Genomic DNA, 13,605 nt, shown 5'->3' with positions numbered 1-13,605 from the left:
ATTCTCCAGGCAAGAATACTGGAGTAAGCTGCCATGCCCTCCTCCAAGGGATCTTCCTGGCCCAGTGATCGAACCGGCATCTCTTATGTCTCCTGCACTGGCAGGAGGGTTCTTTATCACTAGAGTCAACTGGGAATATGTCTATAGCTCCACTGAATCAACAACAGTGATAATATTATTATGATAGTGGCTACTGTTCCATGAGCACATACTAGGAACCAGGCACTGTGCTCAGAAACTTACATGCATTACTTCACTTCATCTTCACAACAACCTCCTCAGGTAGGTAGGAATATTATCCCCATTTTACGATGGAAACTGAAGATCAGCAAACAAGCTCAAAGAGGCTGGGAAGCTTGCCCCCAGATACACAGCTAATGAGGAGTGGTACAGTCAGGATTTGAATACAGGTCAATGTTAACACTGGAGCCGAAGCCTGGTCCTTACTACGTGACCCTTTCTCTGCCTGTCTGAGCATATGTGTCTGGTCTGTCTGCATACAGAAGAGAGGGTGCCTCTTTCTCTTTATGCTAATTTGTTCCCTCACTTATTCTTTCAGCATTCACTGAGACTATGTGCAGGGGACCACGATGAATGCGTACCATTTCTTGCCCTCACAGAGCTGTAGTGGGGAATAAAAATATAACCTCAAATGATGAGTGCTTTAATAGGGGCAGAATAAGCAGCAGTGGGAGCCCAGAACACCGACTGATTGAGTCTGGTCGAGAAGTGAAGGTGACCATTGAACAATATTCATACATACATCCATTTGTTCAACAGCTGTCTGTCATGAGCTTGCCTGGTGCTAAGTGCTGCATGGGTAAGATGATGTTTATATTCATTTCTACCAGTTGACATTGAACTGAAGTGCTATAGCTAGAGCTATAGGGCAAGAAAAAGTAATGAGAGCCAAGGTAGGGAGTAATGTGGCCAGTCCATAGTAGACTTTCTAGGAACTTAATAAATATGCTCTTGAGTCCTCAAAATAATAACCCGACATTGAACAAAAACTTAGTAAGAGACTACTATGTTCCAGATTCAGTTCTAGGCACCGGGCATATAGTAATTAATAAAACAGATAAAATATTTTTGTCCTCCTGCAGCTGATATTCTGGGGTAGAACAAGACCAACAGTACATGTAATAAGTAAATTACATAGTATGTATTTAGGTGATAAATTCTATGGAAAAAATACAGCAGGATAAGAAAATTCAGGAATCCTGAGGGGCTAGCAACTTTAAACAGCAGTGGGGAGGCGAGAAATACTGAAAAGGTGAGATGTTACGAAGACCTGAAGGATGTGAGGGACCTGTGGATATTTAAGGCAGAGGGAACAGAAAGTGCAAAGGCTCTGAGGTTAGAGAATGCCAAGTGTGTCCAGAAGCAGTCAAGGGGCCAGTGTAGATGGAGCAGAGTGAGCCTAGGGGAGAGTGGGAGGAATGAGGACAGAGACGTTATGCAGGACTCTGTGAGCCTCTTGTTGAGGACTTTGATGTCTCCTCTGAAGAAGGTGAAAGCCATGGAGGGCTCTGAGCAGAGGAGGGTCACGATCTGATGTGGATTCTAATGGGCTCCCACAGGTTCAGATACTTTGGCCACCTGATGCAAAGAGCCGACACACTGGAAACGCCTGATGCTGGGAAAGACTGAGGGCAGGAGGAGAAGTGGGTGACAGAGGATGACATGTAGTTGGATGGCATCACCGACACAATGGACATGAATTTGAGCAAACTCTGGGAAATGGTGAAGGACAGGGAACCCTGGTGGGCTGCAGTCCATGGGATCGCAAAGGATCAGACAGGACTTAGCGACTGAACAGCAGCAGGCTCAGATGTCAATAGCATTTATTAAGCAATTACTGAGTGCCAGTTCTTCAAGAATTCAATATGGTCTGATTTCATTTCTGGAGAAGGCAATGGCACCCCACTTCAGTACTCTTGCCTGGAAAATCCCATAGACGGAAGAGCCTGGTAGGCTGCGGTCCATGGGGTCGCTAAGAGTCGGAGACGACTGAGCGACTTCACTTTCACTTTTCACTTTTCACTTTCATGCACTGGAGAAGGAAATGGCAACCCACTCCAGTGTTCTTGCCTGGAGAATCCCAGGGACGGCGGAGCCTGGTGGGCTGCCGTCTCTGGGGTCGCACAGAGTCGGACACGACTGAAGCGACTTAGCAGCAGATCTCATTTCATTCTCATATAGAACCTGTAAGAATTATCATTCCATTTCACAGAGGTGAAACAGGCTCAGAGAGTTTAATGCACTGACCTACGGCCACACAGCCATAATTTGCAGCGCCTGGGTGCAAAGGTAGAGCGAGCCAGGCTTCCCCTCCCCCAAGCTTTTAGATAGGGATTGCCGGCAGCAGAGCGCACTCTTCACCGGGAGTTGCGTCTGTGTCCCTGTCTGTCTGTTTCTATTTCCACGCGTCCCTGTCTGTCTCCGCGAGCCTCTGCCTGCGCGTCCCCCATCTGTGCCCAAACCGCCGTCTCGCTGCGCCCGGCCCCCGCACATCGGAGCTATTTCGGGTTTAGGCATAAAATCCCAACAGCTCGGAGGAGACGCTTCCTCCGGCCCCCAGCTCAGACCACGCGCCACACGTGGCCGGCTCTGGGAGCTCCCGGTCTTCTCTGAGGGATCCCCAGGCTGGGGAAGCCCCCGCAGGAGGACCGGTGGGGGCTGGGGCGACCCGGGCCCGAGGCTCCCGGCCCCCCAGTGGCCAATCTAGGCATTGACACTGTTCAGAGCCCGGCCGTGCGTCAGCTGTTGCTCTGGCAACGTGCGTGTGACGTCACCAACAGGCAGTGCGTCAGTCACCCGCTGACGTCACGCCCCGGGAGAGGCAATTGGCGAGGTGCGGAGGTGGATTCCATGCTCAGCCCGCAGGGGGAGCCCCAGGGCGCTGATGGTAGACGCCTTTGGCCTGGTCCTGTAGGAGGCACTAGCCGGGGCATGACATGGAGCACCCGAGGCACGCTAGTTTGGCGAAATGAAGAGGAGTCGCAGTGTCCTGTCGGTGGCCGGAACCGGGGACGAGGTGCGAGAGGCGGGGCGGGGCTGGGGACGAGGTTTGGGTTGGGTTGGGGGTCGGGAGCCCCCTAGTGACCACAGCTGCTCACTAAGCCTGGCCCTACTTCCTCGAGGCATCAAGTCTTGTCCCCTCGTGCCTCAGTTTACTCCCTTGACTTCATTATTCTGCTGCTGCCCGGATTAAGAGGCTCTTAGCCCAGGGTTAGAAGGCAGGGCCTTCCAGGGGTTTTCCCAATAGGGAGAGGATTGTAGGGTGGGTGCGGAGAGTTGCTGGGGCTGAAGGTCTTTAGGGTCTCAGATGTAAGGAAGGGAGGAGGCCACATACATTTAAGAGGCTTCGTAGACGTGGAGGGTGGTGATGTGTTAGAAAGGTTTCGTGGTGAGGACGGACTACAGGCATGAGGCCCCAGAAGCCCCAGGATGGAGACATCAAAAGGGAACCCCACAAAAATTATGACTGAGAAAGGGCACCTTTCAAATGTAAGAGCTGGGGACGCCCCCTCTGTGAGAGGGATGCTAAAATGGGAGCGGGGCACAGAAGCCTTAATCCCCATAGGCGCCTCTCTCAGATGGCCAGGGAGGCACGTTACTGCGGGGAGGAGCTCAGAGCTGCCTGACCAGGCTGTACCCCTATCCCGCCCTTGTCTCACCTCAGAGGCCTCGAGAGACCCCCGAGCCGGGCCGAGCCAACATGCTGGGGGCTGACCTCCGACGCCCTCGCCGACGCCTCTCCACGGGTCCAGGCCTAGGCTGGGCTGAGCCTGAGCCCTTGGACCCTGGGGTCCCTCTGCCTCCTCGGCCCACCACTCTGCCGCTGCTGATCCCTCCGCGAATTTCCATCACCAAAGCTGACAGGTAGGCGGGAGGTGGACCGGGCTGGGAGGTGGGATGGAGGAACAGGGCCAGCTGGGCTAATTCCAGCCACCAGCCCTTTCCTTTGCTCCAGGCTCCTGGCTTCCTGAGTTGTGCAAAACCAGCTGAAAGTTCTCCTGGAGCTTGGTGGATCAGGTTGTGACATCCCACCGCCCCCAAGTGGCACCTCTTGCAGGCTTTAGAGGAACCCCTTCTTCCATTTTGCAGCTGCCTCCGCCAGCAAGGAGCAGGGTTTTAGAAAGGTTTTGGACCCTCCAGTCTGCAAGAATGCTCCCATAAGCAGAAAGCTGGGACAGGTTAGGGAGTACACGTCCCACCAATCCGTGTGCACCTCTATTTCCCTTTCTAAGAGGATGTCGTTTCTTCAAGGCGTTAAAAGGGGATAGTGGGACACTGCAGGGGGTCTGGACTGGCATTTTTCTTTCTTCTGAGCCTAGCTTCACACTGAACTTCCTTGCTCTTTCTCATCTGGGGTCCTCAGAGGGTACTTCAACCCTCCTCTTGGCCCAAGGATGAATTTGAAAGCCAGACGACTGAGCTAGTCCTGGCTGCTGGCGGGCCCTGTCCCCACTGCCCTCCTCGGGCCACTGTTTTCTGCAGCCTCAATCTCCCCACCCACCCCTTTGTCTACTCAAAGGGCTCCAGGGTCTCTGCTTGGATCATGCTACAATGATTCATTTCCAGATGAGGGAAGAAGTGACTGTCATTCTCCTCTCCAAATGGCTTAATGAACCCCCCACCCCAACTCCAAATCCCTCTAGCCTCCTTCAGGCCACAGATCCAGTGACCTGCTCTGGCCCACTGCCTTGGGCCTTCCTTTTTCTGCCACCCCCGCTGTGACCTGACCCCCACACACACAGCATTTACCCCACTCTGAGCTTTGGCCAATCCAACAATACCCCTGACCCCAAGAATTTGGTCCAACCCAAGACCCTCAAGTGATCTGGGGAGGAATCACAGCCCTTGTGAATTCCCTAGAAGCTTTTTTTGGGTATGCACTTGTGGGGAGGGTCCCCGAGAGAAGTGGGGGACACAGTTCTGGCCTCTGGGACATTCAGCGGCTGCTAATGGCAGGGCGGTTCTAGCTCCGCGTTCGCCCACGCCCGGAGCCCCCTCTGGCAGGGAGAAAAGCGGCTGTGGGGGTTGGAGCTTTCTCTCTCTCTCTCTCTCTTTTTTTAATAAGAACAGTGCGGAGGGAGGGCGGTGGCAGACGGCACGGCCTGCCCGGGGGAGCCCTTGAGGGGGGCGCACAGGGGCGGGGCCTGGTTTTGTGGACTGGCTTCCGAGCTCCTTAATCCGGGCGCGCATCGACCGGGGCACGGGCGGGGGATGGGGCACAAGGGTGTGTACACGGCCCTCTGCCCCGCAGCCTCCTTCACCAGGGCTCGGTCCCGGGCCGGGGCGGGGGGAAGGGAGGGCTCTCGGATCCCGCTAGCTCTTTGCTCGCTCGCGCTCGGCGCGGCGCTGGGGGAGGCGGGAGCGTGAGTCACGGCGACTCCCGATTTAGGTGCCGGAAGGGGGGCTCTGCCGGCGGGGGCAGCGGGGAGGAGGCGCGGCTGTTTACTCGCCTGAAAAGGGCACGGGAGTGCGTCCCGCGGCTGCCCGGGACCTGCCTCAGTTTACCTCCTGCAGAAGCGCTTTAGAAGAGGCAGCGACGCACAGAGCGGTGGGCGGGCAGTTGGGGTATCAGCCACCGGGTATCCTTCCGGAGCCACACAGAAACCAAAGGGAAACACCTCAAAGCGGCCCCAGGTCGACCACACACACACACACACACACACACACCAACACACGTTGACTCTCTCAGACACCAGTCAAACAGAGGCAGAGTCGAGTGCAAAACTCCGCAAGCGCGGACCGACCACAGTACACACCCAATCGCGTGGGAACACAGGCACAGCTCCCAGGCCACCAGAACAGACCCTGTAGAGGCGCACACCCTCCAAACAGGCAGCACACGTGCACACACTTCCTTCAGACACAGACAGGCACATACACGCACAGCGAAATCCAGATAAACAGGCAGATCGCAGCAGCCAACCACGTGCGCGCACACACTTCGAGCAGACAACGAAAACACAGACAAACCTTCGGAAGAGGCCACGTGCGCGCACATCCCGCCCCGGGCACACACCATCGCCATCCCCTGACCCACCAACAGGAGACTCCCCGAACACCGTCGCAGCCCGCTGCAGGGACCGCGTCCGAGTTACCGGGACCACTCCTCACCAGCTCCCCCTGGCCAGGGGTAGAGGCGAGGACAAGTCCGCACTGGGCTCCGCCCCCACCATGATGGACAGACTGACTGACACACCGGCAACCAGTCGGGTGTCTCCTTCATGATCGGATTAACCGTTTAACTCCTTGGTACCCGTGTGCACCGCGACTAAGGCAGGGAGCTCTGGAGAGAGCCGAGTTCCGGCTCCCCCTCCCCGCGGGGAGCGGGGCTCTGCGTGGGCGGGAAGGGCCCCCTCCTTGGGTGGCTGCCCCCCACTGGCCCGGACGGAGGAGGAGGGGGGCGGTGCTGACAGCCGCGGCGGGCGGGGGGCGGGGAGAGGCGGGACGGGGCGGGGGAGCCTGGGCTGGCTCCGAGCGGGACGCTGAACGCCGAGAGCGCTGCCGAGCATCGAACGGAGAGCCAAGGCGCCGACAGGGAACCTCCGCGCCCGGCCCGGGGGCGATCGGCCCGCAGCGCCCCCGGGTCTCTTCCCGGGACGCCATGGCCCCACCGAGGCCAGGCGCACCTGCGGGACCCCGGGCGCATCAGCTGGCGCGCAGCTGAGCAGGGTTCAGCTGTTTTGGAGAGGCCAGGGCCCCCTAGGGTGCAGGTGGGGGCCAGGGCCATGGAGCCCCCGGCCGTCCCCTCGGAGAGGAGCCTGTCTTTGTCTCTGCCTGGGCCCCGGGAGGGCCAGGCCACCCTGAAGCCGCCCCCCCAGCACCTGTGGCGGCAGCCGCGGACCCCCATCCGTATCCAGCAGCGCGGCTACTCGGACAGCGCGGAGCGCGCGGAGCCCGAACGGCCGCCACATCGGCCCATAGAGCGCGCCGACGCCGTGGACACCGGCGACCGGCCTGGCCTGCGCACATCCCGCATGTCCTGGCCCTCGTCCTTTCACGGCAGCGGCAGCGGCAGCGCGGGCGGAGGCAGCTGCAGGCGGTAAGACTCCGAGCTGCGGACGCGCGCGGAGCGGATAGGCGCGCAGAGAGGACGCAACTCTCTCCACTGACCGCAGGGGGCGCTGTGCTGCGGGTGGGGTCAGTGTGACTGATGGGGACCGAAGGGGAGTTCTGCGGGGGCGTCGAGGACCTGGGCCCCCTGATCGTGCACCGCAAGCGAGGCGTCCAACTGAAGCTGATCCTGGGGTCAACTTAGGAGGCGCCATGCTGCGTGTGTTAACGGGAATCTTAGTTGAAGGCTGCAACTTTAGGTGTCTACGGTGACAGAGCAAGACAACGGCTAGGCTGGGAACCACTTGACCGGGCTTTCCTGGGGGTGCTGTTTTAAGGGCTAGATTCCCTGTGTTTGGGGAACTCTGTAGCGGGGGAGGGGGGAATGCCTGCTAGGACCACAATGCTTCCTGCAGACTGGCGAGCTCTGAGTCCTTCTAAAGCCTGCAAGAACCTATTGGGAGCGGGATTCCTGGACTTGCACTGCAGCTGAGGTCAGTAATCTAAAGGGGGCCTCTGAGGGAGCCCTATCTTGGGGGCTGTGCGCTATGTGGGAGTCCCCTCTCAGGGCAGGAATGTTAAGGCTCAGTAGCTGCCTAGAGGGAAGGAGCAGTGTTCAGGGGGCGCATAGTCCCAACATAGGGTGAGGGAGTCCCTGCCTCCTCTAATGACAGTGATGAGGTGTGTTGGGTACCCTCTCATTGACCGGAGTTGGTCATCCAGCTGTTGGGAATGGCCAGCTGTGGCTGCATGCTCTGCCTGGGTTTCTGGGGTCCTGTGACTGTCACAGCATAACTGTGCATGTTTCCAGGATATTGTAGTTTGTGACATGCTGACTACGTGCTCCCAGGACAGTGATTGTTGTCTATGTGACTTGTGTGCTTCAGGGACATGGTGATGGGGTCCCTATGACTGTGTGTTCTTCGGGTCTGTGCTTATATGACTATGTGCTTCTGGTACAGTGACTATGACGGTGACTTCATGTAGCCCTGGGGCACAGTGACTTTGCAGGGTGACTGTGTGTGCTCCTGGGATGCTGTGATTATGACAGCATGGCTGTGCATGTTACTGGAACACTGTCATTGTGACAGCATGGCTGTGTGTGCTCACAGGACGTTGCGATTGTGTCACTGACTATGCGTGCCCATAAGACATGGTGAGTGTCGTAGAGTGACTGTCTGCTCCTGGGACAGTGATTATGACAAGGTGATGGTGTGTCTCTGGGCAGTGATGGTGACAGACTCAGGACAGACTCCTGGGACCGTCATTAAGACAGAGTGACTGTAGGGCAGTGATTGTGACAGAGTGTCTCTGGGATGCAGTGATGGTTGCCCTGTGATGTGTATACTCCTGGGGGCCATGTGATTGTGTCAACACGACTGTTCGTACCTGGGACACTGTGATTGAGACACTGCTCTAGGATGCTTGCGTGTCCTGTGCCTGGGTGTTGGTGCTCTGACTTTTGGGGTGTGCTTCTGACTGCCTGGCATGCCAAGCTCTAATTACCTAATGTTCCTATGATGCTCTGGTGTCTGACCTTGTGTCCTGGTGACATGTGTGACTCATGGCTTTGACTGCGTGCTTTGTCTGACTCCCATGGGAGTTTGGAACATCACTGGGACAGTCAGATGCAGGCCTCTCCCAGAGTTCCTGAGGGAGGCCCCTCTAGGCTGGGACCCTCCTATTCTGGCCTTCTCTGGGGACCTCCAGCTGGCACCACAGCCTCTAGATCACCCACCCACCTCCATTCGGGACACACCCCAGCCTCAGCATCCCTGACCCCATCCCAGGAAGCAAGTGTCATGGATCCAGTACTCACAGCCTGCTATTTCCCAGAGGGAATTGAAGGAAAACAAAGCTGGAATCAACAGGAAATGCCAAAGACCAGGGGCAACTTGCCAAACTGGCTCAGGTCACTGTCCTGAGACACCCACAAGGGGGTGGGGTGCAATAGGAACAGAGCGTTATTCCCTTTTTAGGCCCCAGAGATTCCTCCTACCCTGGTCTCTGGGGTGCTGACTCTCTTGGGACAATGACTGAGTGATAATAACCATCATTATCTTAGTGGCGTCCAACTCATAATGGCTTGCTCTTGGGCTCCATGCCGGGAACTTTTCCACATTTCATCTCCAGTGATCCATGAGGTATTCCTGTTGGACACATGGGAAGCAGAGGCCCAGAGGGGCAAAGCCTGTTCTTCTTACCCAGGTTCACACAACCAGGAAATGGCAGAGCTGAAATTCATTCCAACACAGGTCCCCTCTGATTCCTGTGCACCCTGGGCCAAGTGTCTTGGCCTCTCTAAGCCCCAGTTTCCCCATCTGCCTTTCCCCAACTGCCTTGTGGGGGTCATTTGAAAAAGATACATTTATTTATTTTTAGCTGCTTCGAGTCTCAGTTGCAGTGCAAGGACTTCTCTCTCGTTGTGGCTCTTGGGCTTAGTTGCCTATACAGCGTGTGGGATCCCAGTTCCCTGACCAGGGATCAAACCTGTGTCACCTGCATTAGAAGGTGGATTCTTAACCTCTGGACCACCTGGGGTCATTTTTAAAAAAATAATTAATTAATTACTTTGGCTGTGCTGGATCTTAGTTGCAGGATTTGGAATCTAGTTCCCTGACCAGGGATTAAATCCAGCCCCCCTGCGTTGGAAGTGCAGAGTCTTAGCCACTGGCCCACCAGGAAGGTCCCCCGTAGGGCTCATTTTGAGAATTCTGTGAGATTGGGGATGTGTGTAAAGGACTTAACACAGCAAGTGCTTGGTAGACAGTCACTCAGGGACCGGGATTTGGGAGAGGAGCTGGGACCTAGGTAGACCCTGCTCCTCTAGTGTGTGTTAGTTGCTCAGTCATGTCCAGCTCTTTGGGACCCCATGGACTAGCCGACCAGGATCTTCTGTCCACGGAATTCTCCCGGCAAGAATACTGGAGTCGGTTGCCATTCCCTTCTCCAGGGGATCTTCCCGACCTAGGGATCAAAACTGGATCTTCTGCCTTGCAGGCAGATTCTTTACCATCTGAGCTACCAGGGAAGCTTGCCCCTCTAGTATGGGAGGGAAAAACAGGAACCTCAACCACATCCCGGCAGGAGGTCAGGTTTCTGTTCCGCTGTGGGCCTGTGCAGCCTCCGGCGACTGCAGGGAGGGCACTGGTGCCAGCGTCCTCCCCCACCCCCAGGCAGAAGGAAGAAGGGGAAACAGAGGCGGCCAGTGGGAACTGCACTCGTTTTAAATGGGCATTCAGCCAGCTCAGTTCCCCAGAAATGGTGCACACACGCGGGATTCCAGTACTACCCACGTTAGAGTTCATGCAACCACTGAAAAAGGGATCCGGAGAGCCCTTTAGACTTGAATCACAGGAACCTCCAAAGAGAGGGCACTCCATCCTCCATCTGAGATGGCATGCGCAACCCCCCTCCAGACCTGGGAATGTAAGAGCCTGCGCTCCCAGCGCCCTGTGGGGCTGAGTCATGGCACCACCACGATCTGTCAAGAAGCAGATGGAGCGGGAGGAAGAGGACTCTGGTGGTGAGGTGGGGGAACTTGTCGGAATTAGGTGCGAGGCCAGCGTAGAGACCCCTTTTGGGTACCTCCAGACGCTCCCTGCCCAGAGGGGCGCTGCCTGGTCCCAGGAAGGGTTGGACGAAGCCGGATTGGGGTCTCTCTCTGGCCAGTGGTTTCCACTGGGGGCTTCGCCTCCCCCAGTCACTGGCGCCCCCACATCCCTGCGTGTGTTTTGAGAGCAGGTTTCTCCTCGCGCCCCGCCCTCCGCGCGCCCTCTGCTGGGTGACAAGGGAGGCACAGGCTGAGTATGCGCTCCGAGTCCGAACCTGCCCCCGGGACTCTAGTCCCCCAGAGTCCAGCAAAGTCGCCGCCGCCGCCGCCACTGCTGCGGAGCCCCTGGATTATTATTGCATGTTTATTGAGCGCCCGGGAGAGCGGGCGCCAGGCCGGCTGACCGCAGGCTCCTGAGTGAGGTCCTCGCCCACCCGAGGTTGGGACCAGGCTACCACCTCCATCCTCCACCCCGGGCCGAGCGTAGTGGAAACAGCCGCCTGGCGGATGCAGAGGAATTTGGCGGCGAAGTTGAGGACGCAGAGTTCCCGGCTCGCCCCCGCGCGCCTTGGCCCAAGCTGATGTCCATGCGATGGCCTCCTAACACCAACCTGCGTTTTAACTCCCCGCATCTTTGGCTTTTCACGACCAAGATAATCACGATGGTGTGATCACTGACCTAGAGCCAGACATCCTGGAATGTGAAGTCAAGTGGGCCTTAGAAAGCATCACTACGAACAAAGCTAGTGGAGGTGATGGAATTCCAGTTGAGCTATTTCAAATCCTGAAAGATGATGCTGTGAAAGTGCTGCACTCAATATGCCAGCAAATTTGGAAAACTCAGCAGTGGCGACAGGACTGGAAAGGGTCAGTTTTTATTTCCAATCCCAAAGAAAGGCAATGCCAAAGAATGCTCAAACTACCGCACAATTGCACTCATCTCACATGCTAGTAAAGTAATGCTCAAAATTCTCCAAGCCAGGCTTCAGCAATACATGAACGGTAAACTTCCAGATGTTCAAGCTGGTTTTAGAAAAGGCAGAGGAACCAGAGATCAAATTGCCAACATCTGCTGGATCATCGAAAAAGCAAGCGAGTTCCAGAAAAACATCTATTTCTGCTTTATTGACTATGCCAAAGCCTTTGACTGTGTGGATCACAATAAACTGTGGACAATTCTGAAAGAGATGGGAATACCAGACCACCTGACCTGCCTCTTGAGAAACCTATATGCAGGTCAGGAAGCAACAGTTCGAACTGGACATGGAACAACAGACTGATTCCAAATAGGAAAAGGAGTATGTCAAGGCTGTATATTGTCACCCTGCTTATTTAACTTCTATGCAGAGTACATCATGAGAAACGCTGGGCTGGAAGAAGCACAAGCTGGAATGAAGATTGCCGGGAGAAATATCAATAACCTCAGATATGCAGATGACACCACCCTTATGGCAGAAAGTGAAGAGGAACTAAAAAGCCTCTTGATCAAAGTGAAAGAGGAGAGTGAAAAAGTTGGCTTAAAGCTCAACATTCGGAAAACGAAGATCATGGCATCTGGTCCCATCACTTCATGGGAAATAGATGGGGAAACAGTGGAAACAGTGTCAGACTTTATTTTTTTTTGGGGGGGGGGGCTCCAAAATCACTGCAGATGGTAACTGCAGCCATGAAATTAAAAGATGCTTACTCCTTGGAAGAAAAGTTATGATCAACCTAGATAGCATATTGAAAAGCAGAGACATTACTTTGCCAACAAAGGTCCATCTAGTCAAGGCTATGGTTTTCCAGTGGTCATGTATGGATGTGAAAGTTGGACTGTGAAGAACGCTGAGCACCGAAGAATTGATGCTTTTGAACTGTGGTGTTGGAGAAGACTCTTGAGAGTCCCTTGGACTGCAAGGAGATCCAACCAGTCCATTCTGAAGGAGATCAGCCCTGGGATTTCTTTGGAAGGACTGATGCTAAAGCTGAAACTCCAGTACTTTGGCCACCTTATGCGAAGAGTTGACTCATTGGAAAAGACTCTGATGCTGGGAGGGGTTGAGGGCAGGAGGAGAAGGGGACGACAGAGGATGAGATGGCTGGATGGCATCACTGACTCAATTCACGTGAGTGAACTCCGGGAGTTGGTGATGGATAGGGAGGCCTGGCGTGCTGCGATTCATGGGGTTGCAAAGAGTCGGACACGACTGAGCAACTGAACTGAACTGAACTGATCTTCGGCTTTGCATTCCTGCCGAGGAAACCGAGAGATAAGTGATTTGCCCAAGGTCAAGGCAGAGCTGAGGTTAAAAACCAAGTCTCCGAGACTCCAGACCAGTAGCTAAGATTCAGATTGTAGCCCTAACCGCTGACTCGCTGTGTGACCTTGGACCAGCATCACGGCTCTCTGTGCCTCAGTTTCCTATTCCGTAAACAGGGGCTGAAAAAGATCTGCCCTGGGTAGATCTGAGTAGGGCTGTGGTAAGGCTGAGCTGGCTGACAGTGGGGCCATGCAGTTTGGAGCTGGTGTTTTGAGAACTTGCACTTCCTCAAAACGCACTTCCTCAGTAGAGAGAGAGAAAGGGGGCATCCCCCAAACCTCAAACCCTGGCTGCCAGGGTGCCCCCTTGCTGACCAGCAAGCTCCTCTGAATTGGAAGAAACTAGGGCCTTGGGGAACTGCAGATTTCAGGGTGAGGAGAGAGTTTGGGGGGGGGTGTACATGAGAGCCTGCTGTTTTCTTACTCCTAAGAGCCCAAATCCAGCCTTTGCCCTTGGCTTGCTGTGTGACCTCAGTAAAGGATTTCCCTTGTCTGAGCCTCAGTTTCCTCATCTGCAACAGGGCCATTCATTTCACAAACACTGATTGAGCATCTTCAGGCTGTGGTGAAGAATGTGATGGACCCAGTCCTGCCATCCTGGAGTTCTCAGACTAGCCAGTGAGGAGGAAATTGCACAGAAAGGCATTCAGTAATTTCAGATGGTGACCATGGGACAGGA

At 55.4% G+C, this 13,605-nt stretch overlaps 1 protein-coding gene across 2 annotated transcripts in view; it reads left to right on the top strand.

The window, feature by feature from the left end:
- The first annotated feature begins 2,895 nt into the window (after positions 1 to 2,895).
- Positions 2,896 to 13,605, top strand: part of PDE4A (phosphodiesterase 4A) — a 44,452-nt gene continuing 33,742 nt past the window's right edge. The window contains exons 1-2 of one of the 2 annotated variants that reach the window (XM_027547755.1): positions 2,896 to 3,037; positions 3,686 to 3,885. In XM_027547755.1, the coding sequence (XP_027403556.1) occupies positions 2,990 to 3,037; positions 3,686 to 3,885 (248 nt within the window). In that variant the 5' untranslated portion in view covers positions 2,896 to 2,989. Of the gene's footprint in view, positions 3,038 to 3,685; positions 3,886 to 6,478; positions 7,061 to 13,605 lie in introns of those variants that run through there. The other variant, XM_027547754.1, reaches the window with a different exon arrangement.

The sequence above is a fragment of the Bos indicus x Bos taurus genome, chromosome 7 (genome assembly GCF_003369695.1).
Source record: "Bos indicus x Bos taurus breed Angus x Brahman F1 hybrid chromosome 7, Bos_hybrid_MaternalHap_v2.0, whole genome shotgun sequence".
NCBI classification, from domain to species: Eukaryota; Metazoa; Chordata; class Mammalia; order Artiodactyla; family Bovidae; genus Bos; species Bos indicus x Bos taurus.
The sequence above is the reverse complement of the archived record's forward strand: the minus strand, read 5'-3'. Positions and strand labels throughout refer to the sequence as shown.